The sequence below is a fragment of the Pteropus medius genome, unplaced genomic scaffold, assembly GCF_902729225.1.
Source record: "Pteropus medius unplaced genomic scaffold, Ma_sr-lr_union100, whole genome shotgun sequence".
NCBI classification, from domain to species: Eukaryota; Metazoa; Chordata; class Mammalia; order Chiroptera; family Pteropodidae; genus Pteropus; species Pteropus medius.
The window spans coordinates 229092-252574 of record NW_024349798.1 but is presented as its reverse complement, the minus strand read 5'-3'; the positions used below and the strand labels follow the sequence as shown (position 1 = coordinate 252574).

Genomic DNA, 23483 nt, shown 5'->3' with positions numbered 1-23483 from the left:
TAGCCTCACTATTCCTCCCGGCAATCATCCACCACCTGCAGGCAAGGAACCAGCCTGATTCGTAACTTTGCCATAGGCTTCGTGGTGGCTCTTTTATATTAACAGACGTAAGTATTTCCATTGGCTGGACTTCAGGTGATTTTCCACGTTGATTATTTTATAATTTGGTTGTAATTTCAATACAGACCTAGGAGGATATGAACCCTGATTTTACCTAGTCTACCATCTTCCCACAACTCTCCTGTTCTACACTTTTATGATCCAAGCTATCCTTGCCAAAGGTGAAGTGTCTTACCTTGTTTTTTTTTTTTTTTCCTGAAGTGTGTAAGTGTGTTGGGCAGCTTGAGAGAGGAAATGGAGTCTTATTCATTCAGTATTCTTATCTTGTCCACATTTACCCACCAAGTAGGGAACACAAGTCTGAGGAAAGGGAGAAATGGAAAATCCAGGATTCAAGGCACCTTTAAAGCTGGGGATCTCTCTGATACCTGCCCTGTCTGTAAGACCAGCCCTAGTCTCCCAGACTTCTGGCTTGAGTAATTACTGGTTTATCATTTATCCTCTTCAGAATCTGAGCCCCTTCTTTCCTTCTATTGGGTTTTTCTGTCATCATTTCCTTCTTGGAATTTACCACCTCCAATCCCACTCTTTTCCTTCCTTCTTTCCTTCCTTCCTTCCTTCCTTCCTTCCTTCCTTCCTTCCTTCCTTCCTTCCTTCCTTCCTTCCTTCCTTCCTTCCTTCCTTCCTTCCTTCCTTTTTTCTTTCCTCCTTCCCTCCTTCCCTTTCTTTCTCTCTTTCTCTCTCCCATTTTCTTCATCTCTAAGAATTCCAGATGCTTTCCCCAGCCATATTGTCTCTAAGGTCTTCAGGGCTGCTTATCTCTAGGCGATACAGCTGCTCACATTTCCCATCCCCAACCCCCTTCCCAACTACACTGGCACAGCCTGCTCTAGGGTCACCAAGAGCCTTTGTCGCCAGATCTGGGGACTTTCTCATTTCTTACCTCACTTGACATCTGCCATCCTGTGATATTGCTTACACTCCTTCTCTTTAGGCTACCCTTTGACAATGTCTTTCTCTCTCCTGGGCTTCTTTCTCTTCAAGGACTCCTTTCTCAATCTTTGTGGGCTCCTGCTCTCCTGGTACACTGGCATTTCCCTGGTACTCACTCCGGCCCATCTTTCTCTTCCCTCTTCACACTTCCACCAAGACCTCATCCAGCACTTCATCTCCAACCCAAACTTTTCTCCTGAGGTCCAGCTGCACACACCCACTGCCCCCAGAACATCCCTCTTGAAAGCCCGTCGAGCTCCGCTTACCCAATACAACAATCAAAGTGATGATCATAGTCAATAATTAAAGTTCTTACACACTCTTCTAAGCATTTCACACTTACTCAACCTTCCTAGCAACAACAGGAAGTACATATTTTTATTATCACTCTCATTTTGCAGATGATGAAACTGAGGTCTAAAGAGGTTGAAAGAATCCAAGTTCTTAAACACTATGTTTTGGTTTTCTCAAAACCAAAGTTGGCCTAGCCCACCACCTTTCTCCTCTGTCAGTGCTCTCTAGCTCAGGGACTATCACCACTGTGCTCCCGTCAGTGACCAATCACCTTCCAGTCCATCCCCATGGCCACTAGCTCACTTCTCAGGTCCCCATAATCTCCCTCCTGACTGATCTGTCTCCAGCTAGTTCCCAATGAAACTATGCCTCATACAGCCCCTCTTTCTAGCCTTCTAAAATATAAATGTGAAGATCAATGCTTTCCTCTTCTCTCAGGATAAAATCAACATGCCTTAAGGACCCTTTCTGGGCCTGAGGCCTGCTTCTACTTCCTCTTCTCCCACACAGCACTGACCTCATCTCTTGCCACTTCTCACCACCCTCTCTCTAGTTTCCACCACCGATTTCCTCAGAGGCCCTCCCATCTCATGCCTCTTCCACATTGGGCCCCTGCTTTGGAAACAGGCTTCCCTGTAGTCAGTTACCTTTAAGACTTAGCTCAAGTGTGACCTCTTCCAGGATGCCTTCTTGGAAATCTACTACCTCCCAGTCTGGATAAGATACTCTGTGGTCAATGGGCTTCCCTTCACAGCAAAGTCTTGCTGTTTGCGCATATGCCTTCTTTATTAATGACCCCAGGGCTGGGGCCTTGTGGGTTTTTTTTCTCTTTTTGCTAAGAGAGAGTGTGTATAATCAACCTTAAGTTAGATTTGTTGAATAAATGATGAATAAATGAGTACCCACTCTGTACTCCTCCTAGGGCTCAGATGCTTGATTTCTCGGTCCAGATGTTTTCAGATCAGAAGTGGAGGGTTTCCACAATGGTTTCCATTAGGGCCCTGAACTTTCCCTGACATCTGCCCCTTTCCTCTCCCAGGCTAACTGAAGTCTCAAGGTCAAGGGGAATCTTCAGCTAATACAAGAGAAACTGGGAGAGTTAAGGCAGGGCAGGGGATTTGTATCCCCCAAAGCCTAGAATGGTGAAGCAAGAGAAGCAAGTCAAGCCATCTTGGATTAAAAAAGATCTTGGACGAGAGTGTGTGGGCTGCCTTGGTACCTTTTTCTGCTTATTTTAGTCATAGTCTCCGCCCCGCTGTTCTGAGTCATGCTGACAGCTTCCCCTATGCCTCTGGCCTCTTGACACGCTCTCTGCTCGCTTGCTTCCCTTGGCATTTTGGTCTAGCTCTTCACCGGTGGCTCAGGAGGTTGGAAGCCCAAGTCTGGCCTTCCAGTCATGACCGGGACCGGGACATCTCTTCTCCTATTGATGAGTAAGCTGGGGGCCCTGATGAAGTGGGTTGAGAGGTTGGGGTCCAGATAGGAAGAGAGTTGAGAATGCACATGTTTTGTACTCAGACAATAGGAGATGGACCCAGGGTTTGAGAACTATCTCCTAAGTTTGTGGAGAGAGAGGGTATTGAGGAACCACTTTGGGGTGGGGGTGGATTTCAAAAGATGCTGGATGAGAGGCCAGTTACCTGGACAATCAGAGATTTCTCATATAGGCAGAACAAGTTAACTTTGTGCTCTGCCCACAGTGCCCCTTGGTTCCAAGTTTCCCTGGACTCTCCCTCTTAGGAGCCTCAGCAGTGGGGATGGAGAAAGAGCATCTTTAGAGCTGGGGTGTTGCTTGGTGGAAATGAAGAATAGAAACTTGCCAGTAGACCACTGGGTGAACAGCTGTCTCTGGACTATCCAAAAGAGAGAAGCAGGGCTGAGAGAAGCCAGAGCCTGGGAGTCCAGAAGACCAGGAGGCACTGGGGCATTGGACCTGGAAAGGAGAATGGGGGCTGGGGCTGAGAGATGGAGAAGGAAGAAGAACCTTCTCCAAAGCTTCTCTCCTCACCCTCTTCCCCAGCCTTGGCTTCCTCTGTCTGCTTCAACTTGGACACAGACAAGCCGACAACCTTCCTCATGGACAGTGCTGGGTTTGGACACAGTGTGGTCCAGTATGCCAACTCCTGGTGAGAATTGAGTGGTGACTGGTATTTGGCTCTCATCAACTTCTCTCCCTGCACAGAGTCCTGTTCCTCCCCCTCCCCTTCCTTTTATTCACAAATCTACCTCTCTGTTTGATATGGCAATTTCCTGAAGGTTATGAAGAGTTGAATTGAAAGCAGATGCTGTCTTGCCACCTTGATAATCACAGCTAACTTTTATTGAGTACTTACAAAGTGCCAGGCACTGTGCCAAGCACCCTTTATATGGGTACTGATGTAGTCCTCACAAAAATATTATGCAGTAGGAATCTATTATTCAACAATTATTGAGCACCTACTGTATGTCTCAGGAGCCAGGCATATACCAGAGAATAAAACAAACAAAAATCCCTTCTATGCGAAACTTAAATTTTTATTAATCTTCACTTGACTAATGAGGAAACTGAGACACAGATTGCTGAAGCAAACTTGCTGGAGTGGCAGTCTGGTTTTAGTATCCACATTCTTAACTGTGGTGTTCACTGTCTCCCCAAAGGGTGGTTGTTGGAGCTCCTCAGGAGATAAAGGCTGCCAACCAAACAGGTGGCCTCTACCAATGTGACTACAGCACAGCCACTTGTGAGCCCATCCGCCTACAGGGTGAGTCATTGCCCCTCTCTGGGACCTAGGTCTAGGCTCCCATGCTCTAGGGTCATGTGAGGAGTGCAGAGGACCCACATCCCAGCTTCAGCTCTGTCTGCAGACCCTTAGCTTCAGACAGGCTTCCCGACTCCTTGAAGGCCTCCCTGCCCATTGCACTCCTGCACCCGTAGCTTCATCAAGACCTGCAAACCCCCTTTATCTGTCAGACCTCCTTGTCTCCCAGGGTTGAGGGGACTCTTGCCCAGACTGTACATTAACTCCTCTGCCCTGAGGGTAACCACACACATATCTGTCCCCTCAGTACCCCCGGAGGCTGTGAACATGTCCCTGGGCCTGTCCCTGACAGCTTCCACCAATCCCTCTCAGCTGCTGGTGAGTTGCCCTGGGTCACAGGAATATTCTGAGGAAAGAAGTGGGGACCTGGGGATGCTAAAACTGGGGGTCTTGTGGAGTGTGGAGGTGCTGGGATAGGAGGGTGGGATGGAAGCAGGGGCAGCCCTTCCACCAACCCCTTCTGTCTCCAGGCCTGTGGTCCCACTGTGCACCATGCCTGCAGAGAGAACATGTATTTGACTGGTTTCTGCTTCCTGCTGTCCTTCCCCTCCTGGCAGGCCCAGAGGCTCCCTTCTGCCCTGCAGGGTGAGTGTTCAGCCCACCGGGTCTGTGGGAAGCCCATACACATGTGACTGGGAGTGCAGTGGGGTGAGACACTCTTACCAGAGTAGGTAAAAAAAAGATCTGGAAAAAAGCTTACTGGATGGCGTAGTGCTTTCAAACACAGGCTGGGGAGCCACTGCCCCATCACTGCCCCACTGCGGAACCTTTCCTATGACCTTACCCTTTCTGAGCCTCAGTTTCTTGGTCTGTCAGGTGGGTATAATAACACACCCAACAGTGAGAGTAGAATTAGATGTTCCATGGCCTGGGTTTAGCATAGTGCCTGGCATGTGATGAGGGCTCAGTTAATGCCAATTACTATTACTTTTAGAGAAGAGGATTTATTTCCACCTAGTGCTCCCTGGGGTGTAACCAACTGGTTTGTGCAGCAGGCTGGGAAGGGGTGATGAGGGTGCAGACAATCTGAATGTGTATGTGCATGATGCACATGTGTTCATGTGTGTATCTGTGTGCAAGTACATGTGTATGTATGTGTATGTGTGCATGTATACATGCATTTGTGTATATGTGCATGTGTGTGTGTGCAGGTTGATGCATAGGACCTGGCTTCCCTGGTGCTGATGTGAATGGGGGATAAGAAGGTAGAACATTGAGCTTTTCAGACCTAGCCCACAGCAGACCAAGGCCCCTTCCTGGTTTCACATTCACACTCAGGCCCTTGGGGAGACTGATATCTAGCCATTGAATGGGTACACTCTGATCTTTACCCACGGGTGCCTGAGCTCCCATGAGAACAACTAGGACACCACTCTAGGAGGCTTCTGGAACAGAAAGGGGAACTGGGAGCTAGAAATGGCATGATGTTTCCTCTTCGAGAGCTGGGAGAGCTTCCTCTTCTAAGGACAGATCCTGTATTCACACCAGAGGGGAGTGGGAGCCCGTATTTAAGCTGAGAACATAATAAAGACAACGTGTGGCTATTATCACGGGTGACATTAAAAATATTTAACAAAAATACAGTTCAGCACTAACCAATGAGGATAGACCCTGGTCAGGGGCTGGAGCAGAGTCTTTTCATCGCTGGATCATGGAGATGCTCTGGGAAGAGGGTGGTGAAACCCAGGGGGAGGAGTACACTACCGAGGTCGAAGGGAGGCTCAGCTCCTTACTATCGGATTACAGGAACTCTCACTTTTTTCAACCAGACTGGCTGCACAGGTATGATCACTAAATCACAGATGTATCCTCTTTAGAGACTTTAGGAGACAAAGGGCCCTGTTCTGGGCAAGGTTTAAGGAAGCCTCTGGGGGCTGAGTTCTTGTCACTAGGAAGCTGAGATCCTGGGCTCTGGGAGATTCCCTCAGATGACCGGTGCCATTTCTTTCCCCAGAGTGCCCAAAGCAGGAGCAGGACATCGTGTTCCTAATTGATGGCTCGGGCAGCATCTCCTCTAATGATTTTGCCAAGATGCTGAACTTCGTGAAGGCTGTAATGAGCCAGTTCCAGAGACCCAACACCCAGGTGTGCCCATGGGGGAAAGCGAGTGTGCAGGGCCCATTAGGGAGGCTTGTGGGAGGCGCACTGAGAGTTCTGGAGGAGAGGTCTCTGTGTCAGCTCCATGCGGTTCTCCCAGTTCTCCCTGATGCAGTTCTCCAACCAATTTCGGGTGCATTTCACTTTCAAAGACTTCACTTACAACTCAGACCCACTAGGCCTGTTGGATTCTGTGTACCAGCTGAGAGGGGCCACTCACACAGCCACAGCCATCAGGAAGGTCATGTGAGTCCTGACTTCTTCCAGGTCCTTTCCCAGAGCAAACTGTCTTCCTCTGGGCCTCATCCATCTCCATGAATAAAGGACAGGTGGAACTGAAATTCCATCTGTGGTCTCCTCACCAATCTGGGGGTCTCTGGGTGGGATCAGTGCCTCCTGGAGGAACGAGCACCTCCTCATTCTCACAAGGTGTCAGGGGCTGGCAGAAGCCTCTGGGCCCTCTTCTTCCCTGACAGAAAACAGTTGTTCAGTGCCCCAAGTGGGGCCCGAAATGATGCCTCCAAGATCCTCATCGTCATCACTGATGGGAATAAACAAGGCGACTACCTGGATTATAAGGATGTCATCCCCATGGCTGAGGCAGCGGGCATCATCCGCTATGCAGTCGGGGTAAGATGTGGGGATGCCCTCCCACTGCTTTCTCTCCTTGCTTCCACTTCAGATAACTTCTCTTTCAGGGACAGAAACCTCAGCTCTCTCAGCTTCTACTTCCTTTAGTATGAAAACTGTTTTGGCCTGGGAACACTGATCTTTTCCCCTAAACTCCTTAATCCTTTGTAAGCCTCATTTTTCTCACCTGTACACTGGGTGTAGTAATGTTAACATTGCAGTGCTATTGGAAGGTATCAGCACCCAGCATGTGGCAGGCACATTAGGTTTATGATTATTTTCATTGCGTTGGTCTTTGTTGGGGACAGGTGGGATCGGCTTTTCGAGAGACAAATTCCTGGAAAGAATTAAATGACATTGCATCAAGTCCCTCCCATGAATATATATTTAAAGTGGAGAACTTTGACGCTTTGAGAGACATTCAAAACCAACTGAAAGAGAAGATCTTTGCCATTGAGGGTAAGTCAGAGATGGAAATACTTGCATCAGCAACCCTCGCTCATAAAAGCTTTTTCTTCTTAAACCTGGACCCAAACATCATGGACAACAACCTCTCCCTTTGGGTATTAGTCTCTAACATTAGACCCTCTTAAAGGTGAGGTGTCCTTCTCAGACCTGGCAAAACTTTTCTTCCCCTGTGGAACCCAAATGTCATGCCCTCCCCTAGGTACACAGACCATAAGCAGTAGTTCCTTTGAATTGGAGATGTCCCAGGAGGGCTTCAGCGCTGTATTCGCACCTGTGAGTGGGGTCCCTTTCAGTCCACTGATGTAGGTTAAGGGAAAGCAGGGATGGGGGGAGGTGAGGGTGGGTGTTAGATGAGAGTGGAGTCGGCGGCAGGGATTGCTTTGGAATTGCTGTCTCTTCTCACTCCCTTCTACTCAGCCCCAGAATCCTTTCTTCCCAGGATGGACCAGTTCTAGGGGCTGTGGGAAGCTTCAGCTGGTCTGGAGGTGCCTTCCTGTACCCCCCAAATATAAGCCCCATCTTCATCAACATGTCTCAAGAACATGTGGACATGAGGGACTCTTATTTGGGTGAGAAAAGGCTTTGGTTGTGACAGGCGGGAGATGAGATGCCTGGGAGGGGTAGGAGCCCAGGGCCTCTGTGCTGAGGCCTGGTTCCTTTAGGTTACTCCACAGAGCTGGCCCTTTGGAAGGGGGTGCAGATCCTGGTCCTGGGGGCCCCCCGTCATCAGCACACTGGGAAAGTTGTCCTCTTCGCCCAGGTGTCCAGGCAATGGAGGCCGAAGGCTGAAGTCACAGGGACCCAGGTTGGATGTGGAGGAAGTCAGAGTGGAATATGAGGGTGGCAGTCTCCAGGGACAGAGAGGAAAGAGATGAAGGGCTTTGGGGCTTGTGGTAGGGAGGTCCTGGTCCCTGAGGAGAGGCAGGACCTGGCCCAGATGGGGTGCCTCTGGCAGGGGCAGGTGGGGTGACTTCACGCTCTGCCCTCCAGATCGGCTCCTACTTTGGGGCCTCTCTCTGCTCTGTGGACGTGGACAGAGATGGCAGCTCCGACCTGGTCCTCATCGGGGCCCCTCATTACCATGAGCCGACCCGGGGGGGCCAGGTGTCTGTGTGCCCCTTTCCCCGGGGGGTGAGTGGCTGATGGAACCTGGGCTGGGTGGGGCCTGGGTGTGGGGTGGAGGAGTTGCCTGGGTTGGGGACTGGCACTGGTTTTGTTCTGCAGAGGGCTAGGTGGCAGTGTGAGTTCATTCTCTGTGGGGAGCAAGGCCACCCCTGGGGCCGCTTTGGGGCAGCCTTGACAGTGCTGGGGGACGTGAATGGGGACAAGCTGATGGACGTGGCCATTGGAGCCCCGGGAGAGCAGGAGAACCAGGGTGCTGTCTACCTATTTCATGGAACCTTAGGACTGGGCATCAGCCTCATCCACAGCCAGGTGAGGCCCTGTCATGGATTCTGTCACTATGACAACTCCTCCTTGCTTTTCCTTGTCTTTTACACGGCTGCCTGGAAAATTTGCTGTTACCTATTTTACCTCCTTTGCCCACTATTGGGCATCTCATAGGCAGCAAACAGAAGTATTAACAGGCTCATTCCCTGATTTGTACGGGGACTTGATACTTGATGGGTTCTCCACCCAGGCCTTGTAATCCCTCAGCAGATTTACAAGATATATTGGCCAGGCATTAGCAAACCCATTTTAGAGATAAAATCTGAGGCCTGGAGAAGATAAATGACTTGATTTGTCCAAGGTTTATAGTAGATCAGGAATGGTGATGAGAAAGGTTCCTGTCTCCTGACTTCTAACCCAGTGCTCAGTCTCTTGGTGGCTCTCTGTTGCCAATCAGTTTAGATCTGATTGCTCAGCTTGCCTTTCCACTCACCCTTTCATCTCCATGGATGATATATGACTTTATTCTCTCCTGCTAGCAGTAATCCTGCCAAATGCTCATCCAGGTAGGAGCCCTCCACCAAATGGGGCAGGGTTCCCTGAGTAGGGAGGGGCTGCTTCCTTTGGCAAAATTAAAACATAGGCCAAGGATCTGAGTAGACATTTCTCCAAAGATGATATACAAAGGACCAATACACACATGAAAAAATGCTGAACATTATTAGTCATCAGTCATTAACAAATCAAAACCGCACTGAGACACCACTTCACACCCAATAGAATGGCTAAAATTAAAAACATAATAACAAGTGTTGGTGAGGATGTAGAGACTTTGGAAACCTCACATGCTGCTGGTGGGATGTAAAATGGTGCAGATGCTTTGGAAAATAGTCTGGCAGTACCTCAGAAGGTTAAACATAGAGTATTGTATGACCCAAGAATTCCACCAAAGAGAACTGAAAACGTATGTCCACATAAAAAGTTATACACAAATGTTCACAGTAGCATTATTTATAATAACCAAAAGGTGGAAAAAACTCAAATGTCCATCGATTGAAGAATAGATAAGTGAAATGTGGTCTATCTGTACAATGGAATATTATTCAGCCATAAAAAGGAATAAAGTATTGACACAGGCTGCAACATGGATGAATCTTGAAAACATTATGCTAAATGAAAGAATCCAGTCACAAAAGACCACATATTATATGATCGTATTTATATGAAATCTCCAGAATAGGCAAATCCACAGAGACAGAAAGTATGTTAATGATTGTCAGGGGCTGCGAGTGCAAGGAGGTGACATGGGGGTGACTGCTAAAGGGTATGGGGTTTCTTTTTGGGGTGATGAAAATGTTCTAAAATTGATTTGTTAATGGTTACATAACTCTGAACATCCTAAAAACCATTGAGTTGTATACTTTAAAAGGGAAATTGTACAGTATGTGAATTGTATCTCAAAAAGTTGTTAGGAAAAATAGTCAAAGAAGATCCCTGAAGTTCTGTCACTTCACAGATATGTGATCTTGGTCATTACTCACCTCTCTGTGCTCAGTTCCCTCATTTGTAAAATGGTGGTAATAATAAACCAACCTTATTGGGCTGCTGCTATGAATATTAAATGGGTCAGTACATACATGTACATAGAGTACATATACAGCACACAAATGCATATGTGCCTGGCACATAATAGGTGTTATGTTAATCAATTACTGTTAATACAGTTTAACAACTGAAGGGATTCTAAAGAAATGGAACTTTAAGAAGAGGATGAAAGGCTTTGTTGAGAATAATGAGAATCCATCTGTTGTCATGAAACTGTATTCAGTTCACACCAACTTTAACCTCTCCTTGCTGCAGTGGCTAAGAGGGTCTACATAGACCCTTGATTGCAAATATTGCTTGGGTTATACCCACAAGACCTGACTCCAAGAGGAGGCCTTTCCAGAGTCACAGCCGACCATGATTTTCCTTTTGCCTCCATGATGTATCTCACCACATACTTGACTGGAAAAGTCTTGCCTTCTTCCCCAAAGGCCCACACACCAAAGAGAGTGTATGGTGGTGAGATCAGTTTTTCTGGGTGTGAGGCCACTTGAATGTGTTTGTAATAATTTTACCTCCCTCTTCATCTCTACACTCCCTTCGTAATTGGTAAATTTCTCTTTCATTTTATTATTATTACTCTTAATGTCTCCCAGTCCCAACAGTGCCCAGATATTTATATGGCACATTTTCCCAAGGGATTACTCATTACAGGACCAATAGAAATAAAAGAGAAGGGACCCACAGGTGAGGCAAAGTCTTGGAGCATAGAATCTGCATATGGGCATAGCCATTTCCCACCCCAATTTGATCCCTCTTTGTCCTCTGAAGAGACAGGGTGGCCATGGGGAGCACAAAGGGGTCTTGGGCCTGAGGTCGGAGGATCTGATTTTCAGTCTGGAGTTGCTCTCTTAAAGGCTGTGTGGTATTGGCACTGTCTGCAGAGGAAGTTGTAGCTGGATGAGCTGAGGTCCCTTCTAGTCCAAACACTCATCATAATTAGTAATTGACTAATGACCATATTCCAGGTGCTATTCTAAGAACTGTATGAATTAATTCATTTGCTACTTATGGCTAAACCCTGAGGTATTATTATTCCCATGAGAGATGTGGAAACTGAAGTACAGAAAGATTGAATCCATGTCCAAGTGCTCATGGCTAATATAAGCAGAGGAGCCAGAATTGAAACCTGATTAGTCTTTCGATCTTCATTTTATGTCTTAGGAATCTTTCCTTTTCTCTAGTCATCATTTTCCCACTCCTCTCTTTAGGCTCTCCTTGATGACATCTTTTCACTACTCATCTCTTCTTTCTGTCTCCCACATGCCTACCTCCCTGTTCCTCTCATTGCTGATCTCCAACTTGGGGATCCCTCAATCCCCAACCTTGCTTGCCTTTCTCTCTCTGGCTAGAGGATTGCAGGATCCCAGTTCTTCCCCAGGCTCCAGTATTTTGGGCAGTCGCTGAGCGGAGGTCAAGATCTCACCCTGGATGGACTGGTGGACCTGGCTGTGGGGGCCCAGGGGCATGCACTGCTGCTCAGGTGAGAAGAGCCTTCCTCAGATACTCTCCAGGTGGTCCTAGGTTCACCTAGAACATCAGCCTCTTCACCCTCATCCCAGGTCCTCCTGTGACCAAGGGCCTATCCTCAATGTTCTTCCCGCAGAACCAGACCTGTGCTCAGGGTATGGGTGAGCATCCGCATCACACCTGCAGAGATCACCAGGTCTGTGTTTGAGTGTCAGGAGCAGATGCCCTTTGTCCAGCCACTGGTTAATGCCAATGTCTGCCTTCATGTTTATAAAAGCTCCAAGGACCGACTGGGTGAGTCCTCTTTGACCCAGAATACCCTGACCTTGGAGTCCTCCAACCCAAGACTCTAGTCTTCTGCCTTGCTCCTTGCCCACCTGGGGAGTTCATGGTTCTTTTAGCCCTTCCCATCCCCTACTTTCCCCTATAGGTGACCTCCAAAGCTCTGTGACCTTTGACCTGACCCTTGACCCTGGCCGCCTGAGTCCCCGGGCCATCTTTGAGGAGACAAAGACTTGGAATCTGACTCGTGTCAGAGTCCTTGGGCTGAGACAGCATTGTGAGGACGTGAGGTTCCTTCTCCTGGTGAGGAGGCCTTGGAGTTCTGGGGATGGAGGCAATTCCAAGGCTGGCAGCAGGCTGGGAAGGGGAAGAATGGGGTGTGTTCTGGTCCTCACTGTGGCTCAGCCCCAGCATGGCACTTGGAATTTAGGAGGAGCTTAACATTTGTTAGCCAAATGAGTGAATGAGTGAGTGAGAATGAGTGAATGTGTTGGCCGTAACTGCCAGAAGTTACAAAGTTGGATTTCAGTAAAAGAGTACAACTGCTTCAGACAACTATGGAGCAATGGGCTGGGATTCTTGTATCAAGCCATTCCCCTGAGACAGGCCCTGTCCTAGGTGCCAGAGACACAGCAGTGGACAAAACAGTCCATGCTCACAGGGAGCTCTGGGGAAGACCAAAAATGGTCAAGTTCCTAGATAACAGGAGTCAGGTAGTGATGAATGCTGTGAAGATAAAGCCAGGGAGTGAACAGAGGGGTGTCCAGAGGCCTCTTGGAGGATGTAAAGTTTGAGAAGACCCTAAATAGAGTGAGTGAGCCTGTGGGAGATTAGGGGAGGGATATCAAGGCAGAGGACAATCACAGCAGAAGTTCCACATGGCGGAATCTTAGCAATGAGTGTTTAATAAGTGCAGGTGAGTACCATTTTTATTCCATTTTACAGATGAGATGGGACACAGCTAGTGACTGTGAGGCTGTTTTCCTTAGCCACCTGTTCTCTTCAATGTCTGTTCTCTAGGCCTGTGTGGAGGACTCAGTGACCCCCATTACCTTGCGTCTCAATTTCTCCCTGGTGGGCAAGCCCAAACCTTCCTTTGGAAACCTACAGCCTATATTGGCTGTGGATGCTCCCAGATACTTCGTGGCCTCTGTGAGTCTTGGCTTTGGGATCTTCTAGAGGGAGTGAAGGGGGTGGACTCCAGACTTTGGGGAAAACCCCTCTTTGCTTTCCCTCTCAGCTTCCCTTTGAGAAGAACTGTGGAGCCGACCACGTCTGCCAGGATGACCTTGGCATCTCCTTTGGCTTCTCAGGGTGAACCTCCACCCCTTTAGACCTGCTCTGGTCCCCCAGCCCTCCTCCTGGCACCTAGAGCTCATGCCCACCTCTCCATAACATTTCTATCCTGTGCTCAGAAACCAGACATCCTGTCCCCCTAATCTCCCCCACCTCCTGACTCTGTTTCATCCCTAGACCATTTCTCGCCCCAGGCACAGAATCATCTCCTACCCTATACCCCAATACCTAGCTTGAAGACCCTGGTGGTGGGGAGTAACCTGGAGCTGAACATGGAAGTGAGAGTGTGGAATGATGGTGAGGACTCCTATGGAACCACAGTCACCTTCTTCTACCCACCAGGCCTGTCTTATCGACGTGTGGCAGGGAGCCAGGTATTATTTATTCTCTCTGGAGAAGGAAGTGGATGATGGTTTGGGGTCAGCAGAGACTCTTGTACTGAGTTCACAGCTCAGACTGGTGCTGCCATTGCTTAGAAGCCTCTCATTAACCAAGAGGTCTGGGCTGGTCATGATTGGATAAATATGATTGTGCTATCTAGTACTTGCCTCACCTTATGTTGTATTCATCTCTGGGCATCACATTCTAAGTACACTGACTATTAGGAATGAGTTCCCAGGAGGCAGTTAATATGGAGAGAGAGGAGATCCTGCTTTAAATTTCTTTGTACTCTACATCATATAAATATTCTTCCTTTAAAGGAAAACATATCTTGGCTTTCGAATATTTTAAAACACTGTGCTATAGAAGAAGGAGTTAAATTAATTGGTTACTCTAGATCAGGGCTTGTCATACTTTTTCTACAAAGGGCTAGAAAATAAATATTTCAGTTTCGTGGTTCATGCAGTGTCTGTCATATCTACTCAAGTCTGCTGTAGTGGAGTGAAAGCAGTCATTGACAATATGTGTATAAATGATCATGGCTGTGTTTTAATAAAACTTTATCTATAAAAATTGGTGGTTTGGCAATCCCTGTTCTAGAAGACAGAACTAGGACCATATTGAGTCAAAGTGAAACAGATTTTTAATAAAAATTTTATTATGAAAAATGTTAACATTTACAAAAGTAGAAAGTAGTTCAACAAACTTTCCCAAAACTTACCACCCAGATTCAACAATTATCAACATTTTGCTACATTTATTTAATCTTTTTTTCCCCTTTGCTGAAGTATTTTAAAATAAATCCCAGACATTATGCCACTCATCCTTACTTCATTCTATACTTCTGGACAGTGAGGACATCTTACACAACCCAATGCCATTATCACACCCAATGAAATGAATCATTCCTTGATATTTAGACCATAATAAAATTTCCTTAATTACCTCAAGATGCTGTTACACCTGAAACAGCATCTAAAGTAGGTCTACACATTATACTTGGTTGGTTGGTCTCTTATGTCTCTCTGAAGCTGGTACTCCCAATGAGATCATATTTTGATTAACATTTGAAGGAAAGTACTAGAAATGGCAAGATCCAGCTGCATGAGGGGTGAGTGCCCTATCATTGAAGGTACTTCTAGACATAGCAACCAAATGCAATACGTGGACCTTTGTTGGATATTAATTTTAAAAATGAGCTGTAAAATAATGTTTTTGGGCACAAATTAGGAAGAGTGAACATGATTTGGATTAATATTAAGGAGTTATTATTAATTTTGTTCATTTGTTTGTCTATTTATTTATTTGGCAAGGCTACACTTGGTTGACCTCACAGATTGCAAGGACATTGTCAGCTTACAATCCCTTATTTTTTTATTTTTTATGCTTCCAGCACCTGGTCTTTCTAGGTGGTCTCCCATCCAAGTACTAACCAGGCTCTGCTTAGCTTCTGAGATCACATGGGTTCAGGCTTGTTCAGGGTAGCATGGCCGTAGGTTATTATTAATTTTGCTAGATGCGTTTTGTTGAGTCTTTTAGTTATGGTAAAAAAATACCCTTATCTATTGGTGGTATAAATAAAAGTATTTCTGGATGAAATGATGTAATATTCAGAATGCACTTTAAATTATCCAGAAAAAAAAAAAGTGGACTGTAGCTGAATAAAACAGAGGCAGAAAGTATTTGTAATTTAAGCTGAATGATGGGTACACAGGCGTGGATTGAGTTTCTCTACTTCTGAGTATGTTTGAAAATTTCCACAATAAAAAGCCTTTAAAAAATAACAATAAATGTAAAAGAGGAAACTCTAATAAATCTGGGCTTTCTACTTTAGGAGGAAGTCTGACCAGATAGCATTTAAGGATTTTTAAAAAACATAACCTTGAAGTAAATTCCAGGAAACTGTCACTACTTTATGGAGTCTCTTTGGAATACTAACAGATACTCACTTTTTATCACGTGCCCTTGCCTAGAGCCAGCTGCAGTCACAATCCCTGCGCCTGACCTGTGACAGTGCCCCAGCTGAGAGCCAGGGCATCCAGAGTACCCACTGCAGCATCAAACACCTCATCTTCCGCGAGGGTGCCCAGGTCAGCCTTACTTCTACCTACTTCTTACTTCTCATCCCTTGGTGACTTTCCTACCCCCAACCCTATGCCTGCTTCTTCCTCAGATCACCTTCACGGCTACCTTTGATGTTTCCCCTAAGGCCATGCTGGGAGACCGGCTGCTTCTGATGGGCAATGTGAGTAGGTGAGTGGGCCAGGCCTGGGGCAGTGCCCCCTCACACCCAGCCTCCTCTTCTGGGGCACTTGCCAACTGGGCTCCTCCTCTTTCTCCAGTGAGAATAACACCCCTAGGACCAGCAAGACCACCTTCCAGCTGGAGCTCCCGGTGAAGTATGCTGTCTACACTATAATCACCAGGTGCCATGCTACGACCTGAAAAGGGGTTTTCTTCATCACTCTGATGGGGCTCAGGGAGGTTCTCAGGGAGTCCCTGCAGCCGCTGAACATCTGGAATATTTAGGTTTTATCACTACCCTTTCAATCGGTAGATGATCCTAGTAGCAGTACTTACTAATAGATCATTGAGTATTTATTGTGGGCTAGTTATGACAATAATAAGTGTGATATTATCATTACATCGTACATTTAATAGAGGTTATGGTTCTCAGAAAGCTTTCTCAAAAACCTTAAGATTGTCCTGGATTCCCTAAGAGAGATGAGATGTATCTTTGTTTTCAAGGTTTTTATAGCCTTATTGGGGAGCAAGGTTACCCTGAACCAAAGCAGAATCTCATCAAAGGTCTCTCTGTGGTGCTGTACCCTGAGGCTATGTAAATTTCTAAGGTGGGGGTAGACTCTTCTATCATGGGAGGCCTCAGGTAAATGTTGCATGGCATTGGGTTTGGACCTCGGCATTTGGGTGGGACAATTCTATGCAAGGAGCAGATTTAAAACTTGCAGAGCTTCTGGAACCAGTCCTCCTTTTCCAAATCCCCTTTAGAAAGTATAGAGAGAAATGACCTGCCTGCTGCAGAGGCTGAGAGTCAGGGAGAAGCTAGATGAAAGGAAAAGGCCTTAACATGCTGCCCCAGGAGGAGTAGATGAGGTGTTTGAAACTGAGGAGTCAAATCAAATGTATGAGCAGATACCTTCCTAGCATTTGCTATGTTTCAGGCACAGTGATGTGGCTGCTTTCCATAAATTCATTTGACATTCAATGAAGATTTATTGAGCTTTTATTATAAGTAATCAAAACCAGACACAAACTTCTGCCCTTGTGGAATATATGCAATTATGATATGTAACAGGCCCATATGGCTTAGCATGGGTAAGTTCCCATGCTACTTCTGCCCATGTGTCTTATTAGATGTCCTTCTCCTGCTCAGAGTTTCACACTCTCATTCACACCTGTACATTGGGGCTCTCAGTAGTCCAGCTAGTTGCATGCTCCTGAGCTTGCTTGCTGGAGTGTGCACTGGGGTTAGCACCCATAGGTAGGACACACCATATCTAGGTGCATGTAGCCTAACATCTGTCCTCTGCAGATGTTACTTTATGAGTAGGCTCATTCAGAGGGACACCCAGGATGAGACTGGGGCATTTTGGGGAAGCCCCTTGGCAGAGGAGGAATGAGACATCAGAGTAGGACTGGTGGTCTAGAATTTAGACTGTGCAGGCTAAGGATAGGTACCCAAAGAATGGAACATGGAGGGGCAGAGATGAGACCAGCCACCTATGTGAGGGACTGAGTTGGCCATTGGGTCTCCAGGCATGGGGCCCAGGCAGGTACAAGGAGGCACTAAAAAGAAGTGAAGAGTCTGCTGTGGGTTCTCTCTCACATCCAAGCCCCAAACCCAGAAATCCCAAGGAAATAAGAGAGAAAGGCCTCAGGGAAGGCCAGTGTCAGCCGGAGTCTCCTTAAACTTTTGCTGTGTCCTACATGCCCACTGAGCATCCTCTGTGCCCATGAAGGCCCGAAAGGAAAACTGAGAGGGGAAGGTCCTGGTCTCCACTCTCTCAGTGAGTCAATGGCATAGCTCTCAGTCCCTTTCACTGTACTCTTGCCCAGCCCCACCTTGGCTGTTCCTTCTGTGGGGAGCTTCTGCAAGCATCTCCCACCCAGCTTGAAGCCCAGCCCTGCTCCCTAAATCTTCCTATTACCTCAAGTCAGCCACAGACATTCCAGGCCACCCCAAAACCCCACTGACCACCTGTCCTATCATGATCCCAGCCAGAAACTTCTCAGGAGGCCCCATGTAACTTTATTATTTTCATTTTTTTAATTAAGTTTATTGGGGTAACATTGGTTAATACAGTTATATAATTTTTAGGTGTACATTATAATTTGACATCTATATACTCTATCGTGTAATTATTACCCAAAGTCTAGTTTCCTTCAGCTATCATATATTTGATCCCCTTTACCCACTTCACCCTCTCCCTACTCCCTATATTTGACCCCTTTCTGTCTACCTCTTCCCTCCTCCCCCACTCCCTACCCTCTGGTAACCACTAGTCCATTGTCCATATCCATGAGTCTCTTTTGTTTGTCCTGCTCATTTGTTGCTTTTAGGTTTATATCTCACATATAAGTGATATGTGATTTTCAACATTTTCTGTTTGGTTTATTTTGCTTAGCATGATTATCTTGAGGTCCATCCATGTTGTCGCAAATGGCAGTATATCATCTCTTCTTATGGCTGGTACATTGTATATATGTACCACAGCTTCTTTAGCCAATCATCTATTGTAGAATACTTCAGTTGCTTCCATGTCCTGGCCTCTGTGAATAATGCTGCTATGAACATCTGTGTGCCAATATCTTTTTGGATATGGGTTTTCAATCCCCAGTAGAGGGATTGCTGGATCATATGGTTAGATCAATTCTTAGTTTTTTGAGGAACGTCAATATTCTTTTCCATAGTGGCTGCACCAATTTGCCCATGTAACTTTAAAGCCACCCGTATCTCTTCTCTCTCCAGCCATGAAGGATCCACTAAGTACCTCAACTTCTCGACCTCAGAGGAGGAAGAAAGCAGCATGGTCCAACATAGATACCAGGCCAGTGATGATGACTCGAGAACATGGGCTAGAGCAGTAGTCCAGGAGCCAGAAATTAGGGAGGCATGTGGAGTTTGTCATGATCTTTGCCCTTATTACCCTCTTTGCAGGTGAACAACCTGGGACAGAGAGGTCTTTCCATAAGTGTCAACTTCTTGGTGCCTGTGGAACTGAACCAGGTGACTGTTTGGAAAGAGATAGAAGTCTTCTCCCCCCAGGTACTCAGACTGTGTAATGTCCTTTACCTTGATTTCCTGTGTTCCTCATGAATCTTTGATGTCCACATTGAGATCCTTTCTCTCTCTGTCTTTTCCTAGAACCCATCTATTCAGTGCTCTTCAGAGAGAATAGTGCCCACAGAGTCCAGCTTCATGACCCACATTCAGAAGAATCCTGTGCTGGTGAGGAGGATTCTGGGCTGTCCCCCACTTTAAGTCACACCTCAGAGAAATTTAATTCAGGAATATGTGTTATATTTAGATGGATGTCTGTTGAACAGCCCTCTTAAATTCGGATGTGGCTGCTCCCCTTAAATCTGACAATTTAATACTGTCCTCTGCCTTCCAACCCATTTTCTCTGGACTGATGCTTCTTCTCGGTCCCTAGGACTGCTCCATTGCTGACTGCCTGAGGTTCCGCTGTGACATACCCTCCTTCGGCATCCAAGAAGAACTTGACTTCATCCTGAAGGGCAACCTCAGCTTTGGCTGGATCAGCCAGGTGCATAGGCCCAAAAGCAGAGTCCCTCCCCCAGACTCAGGTGGTACCTGATAAATCTGTGCCTATCCTCATGCTAGGACATTTATCTGACTCTGAGCCTTTCCCAGAGCTAGTTCCCAGCTCTCCTGCTCTCTTTTGTAGACATTGCAGAAGAATGTATTTATTGTGAGTGTGGCTGAAATCACGTTCAACAGATCTGTGTACTCTCAGCTTCCAGGACAGGAGGTGTTTTTGAGAGCCCAGGTAGTGACTGTGTGGTAGGCAGTGACCGGGCTCATTGGAGAACTTCTGATGCTAAATCTGTGATACTGGGTGGGGGGCTCACAAGCTTGGAAGGAGGAAGGGTGAAGGTCCTTTGGGTGGGATAGTTGTCCCTAAGTGCTTCTGTACCTCACCCCCTGGAGTTTAGCCCAGAGAAGGAAGGGATTGTTAAAGATTGGGGAGCCAAAAAGGGTGGGGCAGCCAAACCTGATACTTTTTAATGAGGTCATCTCTACTCCAGATAGAGATGGTGCTGGAGAAGTATGAGGTCCACAACCCCATGCCCCTCATTGTGGGCAGCTCAGTGGGAGGACTACTGCTGCTGGCTCTAATCACAGCCATACTGTACAAAGTGAGTGTTTTCATTCTGCTTTCAACACCACCAGCATTTAATTCCACTTTTACAGTATAAGTAAGAGCTCATCTAGGAATCAGGAACATATACTTGCTAAGTTACTGCATGTGAGAGATCCCTTCCCACCTATGACATCAGCAGTCCCCAACTGTTCCCCATGTTTGTGCCCTATCTGATTCTCAGGCTAGTCTCTCTTTTATCCTTCTCTGCCTCTCTACATGTTTCCATTGACAGTAAATTCTAATATAAATGCATCACACTGGATTTGATATTGACACCATCATGGATTCTTTCTGTGACTGTAGGCAAGTACCTAATCTATGCTGGGTCTTGGTTTCTCATTCTGAAGGTAATTTTACACAGCTCATAGAATTGTAGTAAAGTCGAAATGTTACAATGTGTATAAAGTTCCTACTGCAATGTATAAACATAGTAGGGGTTTCAGAAATGGTGATCCCTCCCCTTCCTCATCATCTCTTTTCCTTTTTTTCCACTGAACTTCATGATTTTCCTCTCCTTCCTCCCTTATAGGTTGGCTTCTTCAAACGTCAGTACAAGGAAATGATGGAGAAGGCAAATGGAGGAACTGCCCCAGAAAATGGGACATCAGACCCCCAATAAGAAACTACCTCCTGTTCTCTTTTGGACTTGCTCTCCTCTGAGAGGTTTCCTGGCCCTTTAACTCTCACCCAAGTCAGGCCTGAGGGGGAAGAAATGTTCCACATGAGGGAGACTGGGATCAGGCTGCTTTTTCTCTTTGGTGGAATTTAGTTTACTTCCACAAAGTATCTTGCCTGGGAAGGGCCCTTTGTCTTGTCAAGGCTGCATCTGGAAACCCTAGGACAGGATCCTGGCCAAGCCACGCAAAAGACTTGACCTGGAATTTCTACCTAGATATACATGGACAATAGGGTCAGGCTCTAATCTCCCTCCCTCCACTAGCCAGCCACCAAAGTTCTTTCTAAAATACAGTACTAAACAAGCCACTCATCCTCATCCATCTTCAGTGGCTCCCTATTACTCACAGTTAACATCTGAAGCTTGATGTTAGAAATCTAATTCCATTTTCAGAAGATGGGCTACTCTGTGCCTCTCTGTCATCCTCGTTTCTAGTAAAATACTGTCAGTATCAGCTCTAAGCCTTGTCTTGGGAATCTCAGTCCAGATATCCCAAACGAAGTTGGAATGAAATGCTTGCACATTGAAATTTCTAAACTTGGCTCCCAGTATTGGTGAGAATTGTTGGCTGTGAAGGAAGAGAGCCCCTGCCCCAGGAGGGGAATTGCCTTAATGCCACTTTGGCTCGCCCAGCTCCAGAGTCTCTTAGAGAGCAAAAGAGGCTCAGGCCACTTCCACTTTTTGAGGCTCTTAATAAATGAATAAATGTCAGGACATGATTATACAAATTTGCATTAACAAATTAACACATTGTACAAAAAAAAAGACATATGTGCCTTTATTGGGAAATATGTCAAGGTCTAAAATTAAGGCCTTTATGGTTGTGAGTCCTGGACAATGATGCCCATAGTGTCCCCTAATCATGGTGGAGCCTGGCCAGCCCTCAGGCTTGGGGCTGGGACCAGACAGTTAAACAGATTGGGGGTTATAAACATTTTGCATTGAGGGTAAATGTGACATTTTAACCTATTTATTACTTAATCTTCTTATCTACTTATCTCAGGGATGTCACTGATGGGAAACTGATAGGGCTGGGGGTGGACAAAGAGAATGAGAAATAATCAGTGACTACTCTTCCAGCTGGAAAGGTCATTGAAGTGAACCAATACACAGATTTTTTTTCTACGAATCCTGAGATATGTTGAAGGGGGTAGTGTTTACGGTTAGTGATGGGAGAGCACTTTGAAGTCCTATATCAGAGATCTCCTGCCTCCAATGATGTCACTCTTATTATTATGCCACCCATCTTGGTTGGCATAAAGCTCAAACTGTGCCTGGAACCGAGCTGGGAGTCAACACAAAGTATTGTGACTGCCAGCTCCCGAAAGACACACAGACCACCAGAAATCAGTGAGTTATAGGAATCACACTCTTTATTCAGCCAGCTGGGTCTGCCAGGGGTACGCAGACCCCAAATTAAGCAGCTCCGAAAGGTAGAGGTACAGGGTTTTTAAACCCTAAATTCCATTACTCATTCTGTCTGAACACAAAGGTCTATTTTTCTCCTATTCACTACCTGTCAACCTAGAGGTCAGGGTGTGCAAGCAGAGAGTACAGAAGCAGAAAGCTTGTTATCAGAATGTTATGTTCCTATGATCAAAAGCCTTTTGTTCCCATGGCGATAGTCAAACAGTAATTTCCTACAAGTAATAAATCTCAAGTAGTCATTTTTCAGCCACTACAAAAGCAGGTTATTTCCCTGCCCTGAAGAGATCCTGCTGTTGCTGCTACCACTAAGGTGTTCAGGATATGTGGATATTTTAATTAGAAAAAAAGGAGAAGGCAGCTGAGAATGTGATTTGAGGGAAAGCTGGAAAGTGGCCCTTCACCTCTATTCAAAAATACTCCCCCATTTACCGTCGTAGTGTCCAAAATCCTTTTATCTTTTGAAGCTTTGGAGTCTTCAGAAGGACCAATTATTATTCAAAAGCCTCCAGTAGGGTTCCAGGTTAGACTTTATTAGAATTTGCCCTTTGAGTGTTATTTCTCAAAATGTGTTCTATGAACCACTGGTGGTCTCCAGTGGTCCCCTGAGTGCTAAGTTTTAGAGAGAAAGAAAAAAACCCAAGAAACAGAAGGGTCCAAATGATGGCATAGGAAGACACAGAACTCATCTCCTCCCATGGACACATCAAATCTACAGCTATGTATGGTATGGATTGTTTTCTTCTGAAAAAGTTCTGAAAACTAGATGAATTGCTCTTCCATGACAAAAGATAAAAGGACCACATCAAGGTGCGTAGGAGAGGCCGAGACATACTGTTGCCCCCCAAATCCCACCCCTGGTGTGGTAACACAGAACAGAGAGGGCCCTCACCAGTTTGGTGCCTCTATCAGAGGAGTGGGGGGCTTATGCTTCACAAGGAACTCCAACCCTTGGGATCTGCACTAAAGAGATGAACCCCAAAATGTCTGGCTTAGAAAAACAATGAGGCCCAAATAGCTATAGGAAACTGAGATGCATCTCTATCATTCATGTGTGGATTGCATGTGGTCTCACTCTCCCTGGCACCTAGTGCAAAAGCAGAAGTTTGAAAAGCACTTAGACTATATGTGAAGGAAGCTCATTTGCTAATCTTAAAGCATATTCTGGAGAACCAGAGGACAGTTGAAGCCCTCTTCAGAGACAGAGATACT

The 23483-nt window shown here is 46.2% G+C and overlaps 1 protein-coding gene across 2 annotated transcripts; it reads left to right on the top strand.

Annotated features, from left to right (window-relative positions):
* Positions 1 to 2621: 2621 nt before the first annotated feature.
* On the top strand, positions 2622 to 21307 carry ITGAX (integrin subunit alpha X). Of its 2 annotated transcripts, none has more exons than XM_039884403.1 (30): positions 2622 to 2780; positions 3368 to 3473; positions 3985 to 4088; positions 4393 to 4463; positions 4616 to 4730; positions 6100 to 6230; positions 6343 to 6488; positions 6719 to 6872; positions 7181 to 7331; positions 7540 to 7642; positions 7758 to 7909; positions 8003 to 8145; positions 8331 to 8471; positions 8565 to 8774; positions 11687 to 11817; positions 11941 to 12098; positions 12235 to 12389; positions 13107 to 13238; positions 13327 to 13400; positions 13615 to 13756; positions 15737 to 15853; positions 15937 to 16016; positions 16106 to 16189; positions 18754 to 18832; positions 18943 to 19050; positions 19150 to 19233; positions 19439 to 19552; positions 19694 to 19795; positions 20055 to 20165; positions 20700 to 21307. In XM_039884403.1, the coding sequence occupies exons 1-30, from the start codon at positions 2744 to 2746 to the stop codon at positions 20787 to 20789; spliced, it is 3525 nt and encodes a 1174-aa protein (XP_039740337.1). In that variant the 5' UTR covers positions 2622 to 2743; the 3' UTR covers positions 20790 to 21307. The 2 variants fall into 2 exon arrangements, with proteins under 2 accessions (XP_039740337.1, XP_039740339.1); XM_039884405.1 differs by having other exon boundaries at positions 2623 to 2780; positions 7540 to 7613; positions 7780 to 7909.
* Positions 21308 to 23483: the final 2176 nt, after the last annotated feature.

Excerpts from the sequence above, each read along its gene's own strand:
- ITGAX (XM_039884403.1), top strand. The coding sequence starts at position 2,744 with ATGACCGGGACCGGGACATCTCTTCTCCTATTGATGA. Across the intron at positions 7,332-7,539 it reads GAAGATCTTTGCCATTGAGG|GTACACAGACCATAAGCAGT; the intron begins GTAAGTCAGAGA and ends GCCCTCCCCTAG. Across the intron at positions 18,833-18,942 it reads TGGTCCAACATAGATACCAG|GTGAACAACCTGGGACAGAG; the intron begins GCCAGTGATGAT and ends CCCTCTTTGCAG.